Raw genomic sequence first — 19,562 nt, 5'->3', positions numbered from 1 at the left:
AACGGAAAACAAAGGAAGAGGCTACAATGCTTGATAAGAAATGTACTCAATATCTTGCCCATGTAATTATAACCCCTATGTACAGTATTTTCACAATAAAAAAAATAAATTGAGGATAATAAAATTTTTCTTCTCAGTGGTTGCTGTGATGGTAAAATGAAATAATGATTGACCCTATAAATATTAAGAATATTAGTAACTGCCATCATTATATATGTTTTTGTAGATGTATATTAGTAATTGTTATGCCTAGAATGCAATACGCATAGTATATTTTTTCATAATCTTTACACCTCAGGAATTCAACCATTCTTCAGGGTGAATGACATATAAATATTATTTTGCTGTAAAGTTTATTTTCTGTATAACGTTTTTATGGATGATTCATCAATTCTATATACAAAAGGCTCCAAATAGTGCTGATATATAATTTGAAAAAAAATCTGTATGTATACAAATCAAATGCTGTTTAATTTAGTTCCTGCCCCTTCCCTCCCCCCATCCACAGAAAAGTTATTTTCAGGTTAAATAAACTGGCAGATGAAAATAAATACTTTTGTAAAATGTGAAATGGAACTTCATGTCACAATATTCTGGTCATAATAGCCTGACAAAACAGATAAGATTCTTAGTCAATGGCTCAAAAGGGAGTGTTTTAAGTGCTTGTTTCTGGGACAGGTCAATGGGACTGGAGTTAAAGTGAGACATAGAGTCATAACTTTGGAAGGCTACAATTAGAGCAGGGTAAGACTCGATTTTCATCCTTCTTGAGAATTTAATGAAAACTATTTGTCTCTGTTGTCATTTCCCAAAAATGTAGGAGGCAACACATTTTTATTCATGCATCACATCAGAAAAGAGACAAACCTAAGAAAGTGTGTGTGTGTGTGTGTGTGTGTGTGTGTGTGTGTGTGTGTGTGTGTGTGTGTGTGTGTGTGTGTGTGTGTGTGAAGAAGGGAGAAAGGAGGAAGACAGGAGAGAAAGAGGAGAGAGGGAGACAGAGAGATCTTGGGAATTGTGACACGAAGAAAATTGTTTGTCTTTTTTCACTTCTTGGTGCGGAGTTTTGGTTCTCACATCATTTTGATATGATACTAACTGATCTTCTATTTTGTTAAATTAGAAAGCCCTAATATTTGATTAGGTTGGTTTATCTGAGCTTTTCCTGAGTCTACATAGAGAAGTTGAACTTGAATTTCCTACTGTTTCATTAACCTTTTACAGGAAAACCACAGGAATGAGCTCTACCATCTCAGATTGCTTGTTTACCATTTATTAAATGCTTACCACACACTGAGCAGCTAATATGAAAAATTAGTCTTTGTCGGCAAGAATTTGATTATCTTTGTAAGACGTTAAGAATATAGTGACAAATAAGAAAACCAACATTTGCAGACATATGCCATGTGAAGGTGACCTAAATATGTAGAGAAATTTTGACTCACTTTTGTGAGTTATTTCATGTACTTGGCATATGCATGGGCACAATAAAAACACTGGACATTTAATATTTTGCTGTCATATTTTTGCTACACATGTTTTCAAACTCTTGGATTAAAAAATTACCTATTTATCTATCTATCATCATCTATTCTATTTAAAAGTATGAGCTAATGTCTCTCTTTCTCCTTCCCTACAAAAAAGCACTGTAACTTCAGCTTATTAGAAAGAATGAAGGGTGAGAGAATTTTCACAAAATCCTATATCTCACCAGGAAACTCAACCTGTGTTTTTGCACGTTTTATTCCTAGCAATGAAGAGAAAGGATGGAGCAGGAAAGGCCTTTGTCTGACAGGCTACCACTTGCTCTTTCTGTCACCTTTATATTAATCTCCTGACATTTAGTGCCATGTTCTCTGAGGGGAGATGCTCTTCTCATTCGTCATGATGCAGCTACCGCATTATCTTCTCTCAATTGTACAGCATGGCCATCATTTACCCTCCTTTCTTTTACAAGAAGAAAGAAGCATCGTTTTTTTTTTCTATCACAGCTCTGACATTCTAAATTTAGCCAATGTAATTATCCCATTGTAGAGTAATCCCTTACAACTCTTCAAAGTGCATAAATATCTGAACAATAACTCTTTTGTCTTTATTCTACATTGCTTCACATGCACTGAAATGATCCAGGATTATAGATACTGGATTTATTCTTAACTTAGGCCACAATCAACACATCTAGATTCCTATAGGAGTGTTAAATAATGAACAAATTAGGGAGCAGGAGAAGGAATGACCGTATTATCAAAGTTTGTGAAATTTGAGGTAGTCAAAACTCCTAGTGTTAGAGTTTTTGGAACAGGATCAGTTTATTTTGTCCTTGTGCATCATGGTTGGTTGTGACTGTCCCACATCTCTGCAGTTGGGATCCAGGTTAATGTCAGTTCTGCTACAAAGAAAAGCTTTCATTCAGAAATGCCTCTTATTGAATGTGTGTGTGCATGCATGTATGCATGTGTGTGTGTTGTGTGTGTGTGTGTGTGTGTGTGTGTGTGTGTGTGTGTGTGTGTATCCTGGTGTTTGGACTCCCTGAGCTGGCTGTTTCTGAGCTTTATGCTCAAGGATAGTGCTCTACTACTTGAGCCACAGCTCTACTTCTGGATTTTTAGTGGTTAATTGGAGATAAGAGTCATGGACTTTCTTGCCTTTGAACTGTGGTCCTCAGATCTCAGCCTCTTGAGTAGCTAGAATTAAAGGCATGAGCCACCAGTGCCAGATTTCTTATTGCTTTTAATTTTATTTTATTAGACAAAGAAAAGTAGATCCCCATAGCCAAAGCTGACAGGATGGAGAACTACAATGCTTCCACATGCCAGAAGAGAGGGGACCAGACTTCTCCCTTCTTTCCAAATATATAATAAAAATCTTTCTATGATAATGTTTGAGAAATAGATATGGTTCTGAAGAGATACCTCTTTTCCCAGGAGAGAGGTCAGGGAGCCATACCATATGCTCTTTCTTGGCTGCTATGTCCCTATGGAAGAGCGCAGAGGCTCAGCCACCAAGTTCTCTCCAAAGTGACCTTTGGTCACTGATTGCTTGCCATGGGCACTCTCTGGGGAAGGCTTAATCATCTCTTTCTGGTCTCCATTCAAACATGAAAGACTAAGGTCATCATCACTCAGTATCTTGGTTTCTCTAAATCACTATTAAAGGTCCAAGCATCCCAAGTGATGTGTTGTTAGAGGAGCACATTCTTCCAACCTCAACTCTACAAGTTCTGCCCATCATCCCTCCAGTCCAGCACATCCTCTTCACTTTGCATCCTTCAGTGAAATATCTGTGAGATACTGTAACTGGTCCTTCTCAGATTCATATCCTTTTTTCATAGATAACCTGCTTCATTCTCTTTTATTTCTCTTTTCAAAAATCTCTCACAGTATGGCTGGGAAGGTGGCTCAGTGGTAGAGCACTTGCCTTGCATGCATGAGGCCGTGGGTTCCATTCCTCAGCACCACATAAGCAAAAAGAAAAAAATCCGGAAGTGACACTGTGGCTCAAGTGGTAGAGCACTCACCTTGAGCTGAAGAGCTGAGGGACAGCGCCTAGGCCCAGAGTTCAGGCCCCACAACCGGACCAAAAAAATAAAAATAAAAATAAATCTCTTACATTAGATGAAAACAGATAAGAAACTACTGCATCTTCCATTTGTCTACCTACAGTTTTTCAATTTCTTTCCTCTTAGAACAAATTATGTCCCACACCAAGCTTAGTTAAACACTCCCTACAATGTTTTTCTCAGTTTCACGGGCTATATTTTTTCAACGTGGAAGTTTCTTTGGCTGTACAGAGCTTTTTTATTCTGATTTAAGCCCTTTCTTTCTATTTTTGCTTTTGTTGCTGGGTGCTTTTGTTTTTAACGTCTAAAAATAGCACTGTCCAGATCAATTTCATGGAACTTTTCCCTTCTGTTTTTCTCTAACAGTTTTATGGTTTCAGATCCTGTATTTAGGTCTTTAATTCATTTTGTGTTGATTTTTATATGTGGCATGAGCTAAGCCCAAATCAGTCTGCATATAGGTGTCCAGTGTCTCAACACTGTTTATTGAAGAGATTGTTCTTTCCTGATTGTGTCTTTGTACCTTTATGTTTTGTAAAAGTTTTGTTCTTTTCTAAAGATTGCTTTCACTATTCAAGGTGTATTATTTTTTTAATAGACATTATGCTCTCTTCACTTAATTGGATCTCTCAATGACATTTGACATGGCTGATAAGTTGCTTCCTTTTGTACATTTTAGTCCTTGCTCTTCTGTTCCTTAAGTCCAGGACTTTTTCTTTTTTCTTTAATTGCTTCTTTTACCAGTGTTTGCTGTCTTCTATTTCATGTCTAGATTTTAAACTCTTTTTCCTTTTTCTCTTCTGTATCAGTGACATTTTCATGGCAAGCCTATTAAAGCCTTGGCTTTACATAACATCTATCGATTTAAGGCTCTTAAGTCTATGTCTGTAGCCCAGATCTCTTCCTTAAGCTCTATGTCTTAAATGCTGCTTTTATGTACATTTCTACTTGGGTATTGCAAAGAATCTCAGAGTTAGTCTAGGCATGATGTTATATGTCTCAAATCTCAGGTATTCATGAGGCAAAAATTGGAAAGATTGAGATAGGAGACCAGCCCAGGCAAAACATTTCGCAAGATCTCAACTCAGTCAAAAGCTAGGCATGAGGACACCTATCTCTGATCTCAGCTACTAGAGACAGAAGTAGGAAGAATATACTCCATGGCCACCCCTGGGCAAAAGTGTGAGCCAATCTGAAAACTGAAGTAAAAACGTCTAGGGGTGTGGTTCAAGTGGTAGAGGGCCTGCATAGAAAGTGAAAGGCTCTCTCCTCCCCAAATAAACTCAAATTTAACATGACTCAATCAGAAGTACATCTTAATTCTACCCATCATCTTCCAGTTCCCTTTCCTCAGGCTTTTCTATCCGAATCATCTACTACGAATTACTCAGATCAAGAGTAATCTTTCATTCCTGTTTCCTTTTCACCCGTTATTCAAGCAATTAGCTTGAACACATCTCTAACTTGCTGCTTCTGGCCTCTGCTACAGTTAATAGAGTCTAATTCCCATCTTTTACTACCTAGATATCTACAACTACTTTCCATTCTTGTTTTCTTCATTTCAGACTTTAACGGGATGGTGGGGAGGGGAGAGGTCAAGCAAAGTTCTAAAACATAAATGATGTAATGACATTTTCCTTATAAGCCAAATAATAACCAGTGTCCTTACCAGTCTCTGCATGACCTGACTGCATTTGTGACACAGTTCCCTCAACCTCTCAATTCCTTAAATTCACCGCAGTGACCCTGGCCTTTTGCTGTTCTGAAAACACAGCATATTTCCTCCTATTTTTATGAGGGCCTTTTTTATGTGGTTAGCTTCTGTTGGAAATGTTTTTCCTTCTTTACATCTCCATAATGCACCCTTCATTCTCATAGTTCAGTTCACTCTTCAGGTAACTGCACCACAAGAACCTTCTCTGGAACTTACTGCATTGCTTCAAGAGCTCCAAAATCCAACATTTACTTAATCTCTGACCCAGGTGTTTTCTCCCTAGGATTTCCAAGTCTTTAAGAAGAGGGATAGACTGTGTCCTTCTTGTGTGTGGTATTCATTCATCTAAAACACGACTTGGTTTTGTGGCTTCACATGGAGGGATTAAAAAGTGGGTGATATAATTTATAGAAAAATCTATGCAAGCTCTCTAGCCTGACTTACTGCACATCTCACTGTGTTTTCTCATCTCTGGGGACATGGCTAATAGAATCACATGGTGTAACAACTTTAAACACCATCAGACCTGCTTTTCTATTTACATTTCTGTTTTTATACCAATCACATTTTCTAAACTTCTGAAAGTGTAATTACTCAGCAAAGGTTTTAACATAAAGCTTTTTTTTTCCATTACGGAAATGAAACATACTTTATCACCTCATAGTAGAGTTAATGCTTTAAAGAGGAAACAGGGAAAAAGCCCAACAAAGATGAAGACACACTCAAGTCCTTCCCAAATGTGGCAAGTGAGCTCCACATATTTCAATCTCCCAGAAAGCTCAACAGCCTTGCTTTGAGGTTTGAACATATAGTCCTTGGAGGCTGAAAGCTTTCACATCTGGATTTCCATTCCATATATGATTCATCTACGTTCTGGCTGCTCTTGTCATTTGGTAGTACTTGCATCCACAAGGAAAGGAATGATTCTGGACTAGAGATTGGCTGGCACTTTGAATGAAATGGTGGCAACTTAAAGATTCTTCTTTACTGGGGATACTGAGCAGGATACTGAAGATATGGTTCTCACATTCTGTTTTGTGGGTTTTTTTTGGAGGATTCTCTGTCTAGTCACACTTTTATCAGCATCTGCTTTAAGAAAGTGGCTAGGCACAACTCTGCTGAAGGACATCTTGTCCCAGGACTTACATGACTATAAATGCATCAAATGGAAAGGTGTGAAAAAGTCATCTGCAAATAAATATGTTTTTGATGACACCATGTATTGCCTCTATATTTCAGACTGCTTTCACAGCTCATTCTAATGGAGTCAACTAATTGTCCCTGCTTCACCAAGCATTTACTGACAGAAATGGTCCCATCACATTGAGAAAGGAAATCAAATCTGCATTATGGAGTTAGCATCACTGTATTTCTAGTTTCATGCATGGTAGCTCCCTTATAGAGCTATATTTAATGTCCTTCTAATTAAAAAAAGAGGGAGGGAAGTGTCCAAATGTGTCCATATTGTTTTTATCTTTTGTTTCTTTTGTTTGCACAGCTCACCATGTTAAAACGGGAACTTGTGAGGTGGTGGCGCTCCACAGATGCTGTAATAAGAACAAGATAGAAGAGCGATCACAAACAGTCAAGTGCTCCTGTTTTCCAGGGCAGGTGGCCGGCACCACACGAGCTGCCCCATCTTGTGTGGATGGTGCGACTTCTTTCATTACTCACTGTCATAGTATAGACCGGGCTCCTTGGCGTTGGAACGCTACTGTAATGGTGTACACTGGGAGGCCATCTTAGGGGACCACACTGAAACGAAGTGTTCACAGGGGCATTTTTTAGATGTAGAATTTTTTAAGCTCTCATGTAGTTCTGTTACAAAAACAATTATCATGAGCCAAAGTACTTCTTGTTTGGATACTGTCAAATAACTGATTTCATGGTAAAGAGTAGAGAAGATGTGTGTTAATTAATGGCAAAATGAAAATCGATGGTATAAGAGAATGGATTCCTAAGCCCAGGGATGGCGATTAACAATGAACAACATCAACACTGTGTATATGAAGCCCACTGGTTTTGTGATGGTGCATGAAAATACAAATCTCTTTCTTCATAATTAGGACCCACCTAATTATAATAGAACATAGCTTTTGTTATAGCTCTACTTAATTGTTATTAACATAAATAATAATTTGTTAAACAGTATACCCTTGTGATGAGGCTACTGTCTGTGATAGAAAACAAAAAATGTTTGTCTAACACTCTCCTGATTTTTCAGACTACTCATGATAAATACTATATTGTTTCTAAAATACTGATTCAAAATCAGTTGAGTCCATTTTCTTATATATTTCCATAAGCCAATGCATGCACATCTTCACATAGGTTTCTTGTAAGGAGTTCTATATTTTCACATGAAAAATGTCCATCAACATCCAGGCACTGATGGCTCATGTCTGTAATCCTAGCTATGCAGGAGGCTGAGATCTGAGGATCATGGTTCAAAGCCAGCCAAGGCACAAAAGTCTCCATGAGACTCTTATCTCCAATTAACCACTCAAAAAGAAGTAGTGGTGCTGTGGCTCAAGTAGTAAATTGCTAGCCTTGAGCATGAAGAGGCTCAGGAACAGCACCAAAGCCCTGAGTGCAAGCCCCACCTACAAAAAAAAAGTCCATCACTGTGGTTGTAGTTATCACCAGTGTATTAGTCCACTAGAAATATATTTACATTTTACATACTATGTTCATTGTCCTTGGCACAATGAAAAATAAAATGTTAAGTAAAAATTCCTTTAGCAATGAATCTTTTAGTTAGAGCACTGACCTTTGTTCTTCTATACATGTGTACCCAGAGAATTAACCATGCAATCAGAAAATATTGAGATGACTTCTGTTTGTCTGTCTGTCTGTCTGTCTCATTCAGCTTCCATAGTGGAACAGAAATGGTGGTGTCATATGCAGCCATGTTTGGAGGGAGAAGAATGTAAAGTCCTTCCAGACCGGAAAGGATGGAGCTGTTCTTCTGGGAATAAAGTGAAAACAACTAGGGTAAGTGGACAACTGTCTTGAAAAAAGAAGGCAAGATATCTCAGAATTAGAGAAGGAAGCACTTGTAGTTGCTCCATTGAGTGGTGGTTATAAAAAGAGATAGCATGGTTTCACAAAGTACAGCTTTCCTATTTTTCTCTTAATTTACTTTTTCATAGTATTTTTTAAAATTTCAGAATAACATCTTTTATATATTAACATCAACTATCATGCTAGATGAAGAAAAAATAGTTTCATATTGCCATTAATGTGAGCCTCTCAACAAATGCATATTAAATGCTTGGCAGTTGATCCCACATCTTATTCTTGTGATGTATAGTATTCTGAATAAATTCTGATAAAGGAGTATTAAGTTCTCTATGACTCTATTACATTTTCCAAAGAAGCTTCTTTCTGTTTTATGGAAGAAGTTATTTTGATATTCTTAATTTCTAGAACATTAATTTTCATCTTCCTCCTCCTCTCCTCTCCCTTCCCCTCCCTTCCCCTCCCCTCCCCTCTCCTCTTCTCTCTTCTCCTCTCCTCTTCTCTCCTCTTCCTCCCCTCTTCTCTCCTCTCCTCTCCTCTCCTTTCTTCTCCTCTCCCCTTTTCTCTTCTCTTCCTTCCTGTCTTCATTCCCTCCTTCTAATTTCCTTCCCCTCTCTCCTTCCCTCCTTCCCTTCTTTTATCCTTTCTTCTTTTTCTCCCACTACCAGAGCTTGAGCTTAGGGTCTTCTGCTGCTGCACTGCTTTTTCTATTTACAGGTGACACTCTACCAATTGAGATATTCTGCCATTCTTGTGGTTTGCTGGTTGATTGGAGATAAGAATCTCTTAAAGAAGTCTGCTTGGACTGGCTTTTAACCTGGATCCTCAAAGTCTAGCCTCCTGAGTAGATAGTATTACAGGTCTGAGCCACTTGCACCAAACTCATTAAATAGTTCTTTGATGGTTGATGTTTGCAGCCATTATAATGGGTTACTATGAGGAATTACAGAATCCTAGAGTCAGTGCAAAGAGAGCACTCTAAAGATTGTAAAGTCTTTCAGTTTTGCTATTTCAAACCTCTGGAGGTTGGCAAGAGGACTGAAAAATGACTATTATTTAATTTCTCAGCTAAATAGATCTTCTGGTCTGGCAGAATTTGCAGTTCATTTTGTTTTAGAATTAGCACATGAATGTTTAGTCTTTTTTTAATTTAACAGAAATAAAATTATTTATTGAATAATACAAAATTATTAATTGAATTATACAATGATGGTGTAGGAGAATTTTATAAAGACATACAAAACTAGCCTGGTTATTTATGATATAGACATAGAATTTTTAACCTTGTATGGACATATTAAAGGGATTAATAATTCACCCAAGTATATTTCAGTCTATAGAGGAATATCTGCAGTGCACTGACTGATTAGCTATACACAAAACTAACCATATTCCAAACAGCACAAATAAAGAGAAACTTTGTCAAATTATTATTGACTTTAAGTAGTTCATTAGATGTTAGACATCTTTCCAAAATCCATTAAGTGAATGATTAAACTGGAATAACTGTATTATACCTTGAATTAGAAAGTAATATAATTTATACTGATTGGTTAAAAGCATTTTGGCAACATAAAATTCCCTTATAAAATAGTTATCTCAGAAAATTATTTTCCCCTAATCCTATCAATCCTTAATGCAAAATAAGACTCATGGAAATTCACCAAGGAATTGAGATGGTGAAACAGATGGAAAAAAAAAAAAACCCAAAACCTGTCCATTCTCCACAGCCATTCCATGTTTTCATTACTCAGTAGACAAGAGGAAGCTAACATTTATTGACTACATAAACATAGAGCAAATACCAAACAAAATGCTTTAAACTAATTAGCTGCTTTAGTCCTCTTAATGATCCCATGAAGAACATGTTATTGTCTCCCCTTTTTAAAGCAGATGAGTTAACCAAAACTTTAAAAAGTTAAGTGACTTCCCAAGGTCAGAGCACTTATTAATTAGGAAATCAAGATTCAAGCCACATAGTCCCTTTCTGAACCTATTCTTCTAACTTGTACTTTGTAGGTAACTTTAACTTATAACAATTTACTCTTAGGTAATTATTATTACTTAAAAGTTTCTGATTTTTTTTTCTCATGAGGTAGACCTTTAAATTTTTTTAACTTTCCAGATCATTGAAATAAAAAGGTCAAGACCATGTTATCTAAATTCTCATGAAAAAAATAAAAATCTAGTTTTATTTCCTTCCTTGTTGGCCAGAATCTCATGGTGGAAATTAAAATTGAACCTTTCCTTCACCAAATACTTTCCAAAAAATTGAAACAAGATGGATGAGAAACTGAGGCATTGTGGGTATGGAAAAACCACACCTAACTTGTATACTTCGTTTTCATTATCTGATATGACCCCAAAGACATTGGCCTTTTTACTTTTCCTTCATCTCTTCTGCCTTAAAGAACAGAAGACCTCATCAAAGTTATTGTAGAAAGGATTTATGCAACAATACACACTTGGATTAAATTATGTGTAAGGATTTTAATGAGTTCATGATTCCCAGTTTTATCTTCATATAGAAGAGAAGATTTAAAGAAGAGCTTTTTGAGTAAAATCAAAGTAAATTATTACTGCTGTCTCTTCCTCTACACAAGAAAAAATATCTTTTATTAAAAAAAGATGTATTAAGCCAGGTCCTGGATTATAGGTTCATGCTTGTGATCCTAGCTACTCAGGAGGCTGAAATTTAAGAATCATGATTCAAAATCAGTCTGGGAAGAAAAAAATCCCTGAGACTCTTATCTTGAATTAACTAGTAAAAAATCTTGAATGGAAATGTGGTTCAAGTGATCTAGTACAAATAAAGACAAAAAAGTAAAGCAAGGCCTTGAGTTCAAGCCCTGGTACCAAAACAACCCCCCATCCCTATGATAAAAGGAAATATTTAGATATTTTAAACCAAAGGATGTAAATGGTTTGGAGAAAATGTGTATTTATGGACTAGATATGATGGTGGCTGCATGTACTCTTATCTATTAGGGAAGTAGAGATAGAAGGTTCATAATTTGAGGCCAAACGAGACAAAGTTAGTGAAACTCTATTTCAAAACAAGCTGGATATGAAGGGTCATTTATGTGATCCCAGCTACTCAAAAGGTAGAGATAGGAAGATTGAGATCAGAGGACAGCCAAGGTCAAAGCATGAGACCCTGTCTGAGAAACAAAGTAAAAGCAAAGGTCTGGAATGTGGTTGAAATGTAAAACAATTGCCTAGCAAACAAAAGACCCTGAGTTCAATACATAATACAGCCCCTCCTATTCATCCCCTCTCCCCACCAAAAAAAAAAAAAAAAGGAGAAAATTTCTTGAAATAGCTCTGGGCAAAATGTGTTGCTTTCTCCATGGGATTGTTGGATTGTTTGCTGAAGGTAATTTCCACCATGCACAAGTGGCAACAGCTTATTGAGACAATACCTGAATTATCTGATTCATTGATACCATTGACCACTTGCTGGTCTTGAAGAAGCTAGCTTGGGTGCTGTGAGTCTAATAAACCCTGATTTGGCAGGACCCAAAAGTTAAGGGAAGTCCAAAAGTTAAGCAGGAGTAGGTTACAAAGTAGCTAAAAACTGCTCTCAGCTAAAAGCAATCTGTGTCTCGTGGGAAAGAAATGTTGGTCATACGAGGTGATCACTACAATCAAAATGGCTCCAGAAATGACGAAAATTTCCAATAATGTACACCCTCCTTTGCAATTGCCCATATCCAATCTGGAGTGCTTAGGAAAACCTAATGGTGGAAAAAAGCAGTCAGCCAAAAAGCAGCAATGAGGCCTACATGGCCTCTGTAGAGATGTGTGAAACCTTCCAGAATTGAATAGAAATCAGAGGCTGCGCAAATTCATTGAAGATGAACTTGGATTGTCTATTGTACTTATTACAAATATGAATTATATCCTCCTGTTTTGTACTAGATTCAGGAAGCTGTTTTTGTTCTGACCCATTTTTGCCCTAAAAACAAAGAAAGGCCAAGAACAGACAGTTTTTTTTTTTTTTTTTTAGCATCATTTTAATCTGAAGAGAACAGAAAATGCAGCATCTGTTTCCCAAGAACCTTTTCTCATTGGAAAGTCGAAGATTTAGGATTTTCTGTGATATCCCTGTGTCCTGTTTTATTTTTAATATTTCTTAAGTTTAAAAAGAGAGAAAATTAATCTTGTGTCTTTTATTTCAAACTCAACATAATGAAGTTTTTCAAAGTCATTAATAAAAGAATAGTCTTTCCAGTGTGAAAGAACACATAATTATATGCTAATTATACAAGGCAAAAGTGGCAGGGGAAAGGTGCTGCACAGCTTGTAAGATGGGAGAAAAAAATTAACATTGTTGAAACCATACGAAAAACAACAACAACAACAAAACCCAGACTGGGGTTCATGTCTTTTGATGCTTTAATATTCAATCTCTGGGAAAGCTCTAACAAGTCATATTCTACTTTTTTAAAAAAAATTTATGTTCTTTGCTGGTTGGTGTAGACACAAAACTTCTAACTACAGTGATCACCAGAGATCATATGTCTGATTCATACATGAGGGAAAAATGAACTGAAGCTCACTTTATGTGAAACTTTATATTGTCATTAGAAAGATTATCTTTGCAAATCACAAACCCTGGATTGACTATGCTTGAGAAGAAAGTTTTGGATAATTTTGAACTAATTCGGATGATTTTTACCCTTATTCATTATGGTAGAGTGACCTAAGTAGAAGAGAATTTTGTAAACTTTGAATGTGTCTTCAAATAAGATTAATTTTATTTCATTATATAGTGCAACAAGAATCAACAAATGTAAAACTCTTTGGTGCAGGATGTTATATGATAGCAGCATTTCTACTCAAATCAACACAAGCATATATGAAAACATTTACTGAAATCTTGCCAGGTTCTCAGCTAGCTACTCAAAAAAAAAAAAAAATGAGATCCAGAGTTAAAGCCAGCCCAGAAAAGCAAATTTGAGGGACTCTCATCTCCAATTAATCAGCAAAATTTTAGAAGTGGAGGTGTGGCTCAAGTGGTAGAGTGCCAGCCTTGAGCAAATACTCCAAGCAAGAGCTCAAGTCCCCTAAATTCAAGCCCAAGTACTGGCACAAAAACAAAACAAAACAAAAAAACCCTACATGTTTACTGAGCTGTTACTGAAAACCAGTCACTGTTAAGTGCCTGGCATATAGTGATTAATTTTCCAAACTATAATAGACACTAAGGAGTGCATAGAGATATATTGCTTAATCCCTGCTGGCAAGGAATGTATGTTTTGAGGGGGCGGGGAATGAATAGTGCATATGGCACAGTTCTTTTCTTTATCCACCTGCAGTCCACTTACAAGAAACATTGATATCAATGGCAAACGCAACTCAACAAGTAATGGTCAACTAACATGATAGCATAAGCCCTGAGAGAGATAAATAGAGATAGAGAGACAGAGACAGAGAGACAGAGTTAGAAATAGAGACTGAGACAGAGATACATAGAGACAGAGAATGGTGAGTTTTATTCAATGTCAAGTTCTTCCATTCAATATTTATTCTTTGGTTCCATGTGTCAAGTACATTTATCACTTACTCCTTAGCTAAATTTATACATACCAATACCTAGCTAATCTCAAAAGATGGGCTATTAGGATTTTAATATAAGATTGTAAAGAAATAGCATCTTGCAAAGCTTTCTTGCTTAAAGCCTCAAGTTGTAATCTTGAAGACTCTACTGGATTTTATAAGAAAGCTCAAAAGCAGTTTCCTGTTGGTGGGGCTGAGAGTCCTGAGATGCTATTTCAGACCCAAGGCAAAGGAAGAACACAGCAAGAGGAAAAAATGTCCACCCCCTTTCTTTGAGATGGTACAAAAAGTGTGAATTCTTTAACGCTTCCTTTTGCCTTGAAAAGTTAGGTACAGTGTAGTTCTTTAAAAGAGAGAGGAGGGAAGAGAGAGAGAGAAAGAGAGGGCGTGCGAGAAAGAACAAAAGAAGAGTGGAGGTGTTTATTTATCAGCCTTTCTTAACGGGTACCTCAGCATTCATTTGTCTTCATCTTACCTCCAGTCAGGCCCTAAATTGCACTCTGGTCCACAGCACAGAGCGTAATGACCTTTAGGACTATGGTTCTCAAATTATATTTATGGCATCTACAGAAGAAATAACTCTTAGATCGTGATTCAGAGTAAACAGCACATATATACACACATGCACATGAATACACTTGTATCTGCCACACTGACACGAAAGTGGTACTTTGCTATTTTGGGTTAATTTCCTTCTTTCTCATCATCCTCCCACCCTCCTTTCTTTCTCCTTCCTCCCAATATGAACCTCATAAATTGATATTTATCACTTACTATATACTGTGACCTGAAACTTGAAACACAGTACTTTAAGAAATATTATTTGATTGTTTCCTGTGTTTGCTCCTTGGATTGGACAATTATTCTTTACTTAGATGGATACAAACTACGGAATAAGCTCATTTCACAACTTAATACTGACGTTCCATATTTTGGATAAAGTCTACTTTATTGAGGTTTCAGTATACAAATGCTATGAAGAAGAATATATATGGTGACAATATTCATGCATTCAAAGGGTCTTTATTGTCTACTATTTTCAGAAGTTGTTCTAAGTTCTGGGCATAAACATTGACACAAAATAAAACAATTCAGATAGGATTCCCTATCTTATAGGGGCTGTAGTCTGCGAGGTTGCACTGATTTCTGTTGCTACCATGGCAAATCACCACAAATTTAGTTAGTTACAAAACAGCATGAATGATTTATGCATACAGCCTAAGTCTGGGCACTGAGGAACACAGGGTGATCTCTGTGCTGAATCTCCTGAGGGAAAAATTCAGGGAAGAATGTCTCCTTTCCACACTATGGCTGTGTTTCTTTCTGAGGACTCTGTGGGGTGGGGAGGGGGAAAGATCCACTTCTAAGCTCATACAAGTTGTCCGAGTGAAAGTAGGACTGAGGTGTCTGCCATCAGGAGTCCCTCGTGCTCCCTTCAAAATGCATGTTTCTCTCTTTATATTTCCTCCTCTTCTCAGACATCAATGACTTCCTAAGTCCTCCTCACACTTTGGACTTCCATACCCCCTCTCTTGCTCAATCACTCCTCCATCGTTCTCTTCTTTGTAGTGCTTGGACTGACTTTCTTTGCCTTTCTTTTGCCCTTTTAAGTCTTAGATCTTTACATTGAGTCCACCCAAAAGATCAGGATAATTTCTTTCAAGATCAACTGACTAGCAACCATAATTACATTTACAAATACCTTTCACAGTAGTTCTTAGATTAGTGCTTGTTTGAATAACTAAAGGTTATAAATCTTGAAGTCACATCTTTGAGGGTTTGTCTACAACAGGAAAAAAGTTGAAAATAACAAACAAAGTAATATATATCAGATATGACATAACTCACAGACAAGTATAAGTGATAGTAACAAGATTGTCTAAGTAGATTGCATACTCAAATTTATAGAGTAGGTGAGGGGATGAACTGTATTCAGAGGATTAGCTCTCCAGACCTAGGATATAATAAAGTAACAGAAGGAACGATCATGGGAAAACTATATTCACAAGATAGCTATGATGATTGTGTGGGAATGGAATTTAGGTTAGGAATACAGCTTGCTATGTCATTACTGACTTAACATTTGTCCTAAACACATAGAGTGAGGATATTATTACTAGATGAGAGGGGCAGCCTGTGGGAATAAGATGTTTCATGTGTCACATTAATGATCATAATCATAGGTCATTTAAATTAATGGAAAATTAAACACATCATAGCACCTTAAAATTGATATTTCTTAAGAGCAATTGAAAACTGTTTTATTATAATAATGAGAAATGCCAACACTGAATGAGTCAAACCCATTCAATGAAATTTAAATTTTTAAATGATGTAGAGATTTAGTAACAACATGTAAAGAACCATGCAATTGCTATCACAATATTAAGCTTTAATGAAGAGATGGGGGAGGATGGATTAATATGTTGAAAATAGTATACCACAATTATATATTGAGATTAAGGTAGGTAAAACACCAGCTAGATGTATAGAAGCAGAATTAATAAAGAGCAGAATTTTAAGGGAAGTTTCAATATAGGAGCCAGTCACTACATTAAAAATAATTTAATTAGGCCAAGAGTATCTGTTTTGGTTTTTGTTTAGATAGTTACTGAAAATAGTGCAAAGGCTTGAAAAACATATAATCAGAGCTCTACTTCCAAAAGCATGGCCTACATTTTCATAGTTAAAATGAGAAATGGGCAACCTAATAGGTGTGCTTTGAAGTTCCTGTAAGATGTAGATGGTTTTCTGATATTTGTAACATGTGATCATTTGTAGATGTTGCTCTGAAGTGTGTTTATAATCCCACAGCTAACTGTGAGTTAATTGTATTCAGACATAGTAATAGAAAGTAGAACAGAAACTGTAACAGTATGAGGTGCATCTTTAAGCTACAGTTACATTCTGCAAATCAAGTGTAGAGAAGAATAGCTCTGTCTTTTACATGGTATCTGAAATTTTTAAAGAAAGAGGATAGCACCCCCTAGTACTTGCAGAAGAGGAAGGGGTGTTGAAGGGATTATATTTAGTTGGACTTATAAGCTTTTTCTCTGTGTTGGATGAAAAATCTCCTATTTAAAAAGTATAGTAAAAATAAATGACAGTAATGTAAAACAAGTCCTATATGTAGTGTAAGTACATGTAGGAGAGTAAAGGAGAGCAAATATGGGTAAAGTTCTAACTATGAAAACAGAATGAAATCAGGATTAGGAGGAAAGATGGAGTGAGTGAATCTGATCATTACATTGTATCAATGTATAGACACATCACAGTAAAACATCCTAATTGATGTTAATAAAAATGTGGGAAAAACACATTTTATGTGCCATAAAACTCTGCATACTTTTCCTCAAAGCTCTTTCCTTCTTTAACCCTCACATATTTTCTGTAAAATTTAAATTCATAACCCACTGATTTTAGATCTAATTTTAATTTCTTACTTTGGAGAATGGGGTGAAGATGTGGCTGAGATATATAAGGGAAATTTCCAGAAAGCTCAGAATTCTGAATGCTTTGTAGTTAGTGAGAAATATAGTTCTGGTCAAATTTCCATGACTCTGTAAGAAGATAGAGAATCCTCATTCCCCATGGCACAACTGCTCTGAATCGTGGAAAGATGGTGGTGTGTGTGTGGGGAAGCATAGCATAAAGGGAAGAGTTAAACTTTACACCATAACAGATAGACGACGTGTAATAGAACCAACAGAGTTCTAGGCAACAACTTTGATGAGGTAGAAAAAAGGAGTTGGTGGGTATTTCCTTCAGAGAATAGGAACACTGGAGTGACATACTTAAAATTATTTGACAATATAGCATGTGAAGCTAAAGCATTTGTTCCAATTGACTAGAGGGAATACAGCTAAAGTCTCTGATCCCAGCTTTCTTGATGTTAGGCTCTACATGACTTGGATGGACTACTAGGAAAATAGTTTAGTTTTTAATTTGGGGGCATCTTTAATTTGCAAGTTAAAGGACAAGTGAAAATTCAGAATTGATTATGTTTACTGTGAATACAAGCAGAGAATACTCATGCACAGTTGCTGAGATAGTGAATGGTGAGTCTTGCTCAGGGAATTGGAACTAGCTCACAGGATGATGTAATGTGTGTGAGAAGTAGATAATGGGGAATCCTTAGGAGGAAAGTCAGGGCAAGGTTAAACTTTTTATCAGGAGGGGTTTTGAAAGGCCCAACTGTAAGATTCAGGTTTTATTCTCTAAGCAATGGTGGACTACTGAAGAACCCTCAGTAGTTAGGAGGGGAGAAAAGTCTGATTTATACTGTAGAAAGTATATCTAGCTATACTGAGTCAGAATTAAGGGAGGCATATGGCAATGACCTGCAATACAAAAGTGATGGCAGTGTAGAAAATTAAGGAATTGATTGATTAGAGGATATGATAGAGAAATTCTGGCTTGTATATTTCTCATTAGCTTATTCAATGTTAATCATTGGTAAAACGACTAACGGGGGATAGAGATATCTAGTGGAGAAGTCAATATATAGAAATAGAGATGTGGCCAAATGAGACCCCTCATACACTCTTGGTGGGAATATAAACTTGTTCAACCACTCTGGAAAGCAGAAATAAGGAGAGCTCAAATAGCATAATTCCTTAGAAAAGCAAAGCAAAAGTTGAAGTTCAAAGAAATTAACCTAGGAAGTAGGTACTTGAAAAGGGTAGGGTAGGGTCAAGGAGAGAGAGATAGACACATGAAGAGGAAAAGGGAGAGAGAATGCAAATAAGAATCCTATAAAACTAAGAAGAGAGAGAAAGATCTGCAATGGATACTGACACCTCTGTGCCCATTAGATGAATATAATATGTTCCATTGTAATCTTATAACATTTCTCCTATTTGGATGATGCCATTGTTAATACTCTAAAATGCAGCACAATATATATCCGTTTAGACAGAAGGCAGTGGTAGATACACTTTAACAATAATATACATTCATAAATTGGTAAGGCTGCGTCAAAACCTTTTTGTACAACTACTTAAAGGTAGCAAAACATTAGAAGTTTTAATAAGAATAATTATATCTTTATACAAGTATTAACAAATTAAGGGAAGCTTGTTATTCATTCACTCTGTAAAACTAGATCAAATCTCTGCTATGTAGCTAGGTACCAGGCCTTGTGCTTGGGAATTTATATTTTTAAAACCTCATGACACTTAGCTGTCTGAGAAGTCACAGTCAATTGGGTAGAAACCCAGTAAGTAATTGCCATGGGCAGATGTGGTAGGAAAGAAATTTGTACAGGTGCCACAATGACACAGTGACAGTTTAATATTGCGTGGCCCATAATTGTCCTCAAACTTAAGAATAACATATTGTGATGTCATTCAAGAGCACTTTCCCCAATTGTTTGTCTCCTTAGTAAATAGTGAGTAAATGCAGTCAAACTGTTACATTCTGTGGTATCAAGTCTGGTCTACATAGCAAGATCCTATCTTAAATGGAAAAAAAAAAACAAAGAAAGAACTGAATTGTTTGTTAATTTGACATCTAGTATTATAATACCATAACAAAATCAAACAAAATCTAATTGATACCTACTTTATCTTTCTAGTGATAACCCATTCATTAAAAAAAAAAATCTAACATTGAAAATGAATATTCTGTGAATTGGGCTTTTGAATCCTCTGTCAATTCTATACCAGATATAGAATATAAATGAGAGGAAGAGACTGATAAGGACAA

General features: G+C 36.4%; 1 protein-coding gene across 3 annotated transcripts in view; it reads left to right on the top strand.

Moving 5' to 3' along the window:
- Positions 1-19,562, top strand: part of Tafa2 (TAFA chemokine like family member 2) — a 464,602-nt gene that overhangs the window by 377,405 nt on the left and 67,635 nt on the right. For all 3 annotated transcript variants that reach the window (XR_011365012.1, XM_069987768.1, XM_069987777.1), the window contains exons 3-4: positions 6,772-6,924; positions 8,143-8,267. Coding sequence is in view for 2 of the 3 variants with exons in the window: in XM_069987768.1 (XP_069843869.1) it covers positions 6,772-6,924; positions 8,143-8,267 (278 nt within the window). In the remaining variant the exon portion in view is untranslated. The remainder of the gene's footprint in view (positions 1-6,771; positions 6,925-8,142; positions 8,268-19,562) is intronic.

Source organism: Dipodomys merriami, unplaced genomic scaffold (assembly GCF_024711535.1).
Source record: "Dipodomys merriami isolate MVZ:Mamm:240054 unplaced genomic scaffold, mDipMer1.0.p SCAF_10, whole genome shotgun sequence".
NCBI classification, from domain to species: domain Eukaryota; kingdom Metazoa; phylum Chordata; class Mammalia; order Rodentia; family Heteromyidae; genus Dipodomys; species Dipodomys merriami.
This window is presented reverse-complemented; position numbering and strand designations above follow the sequence as displayed.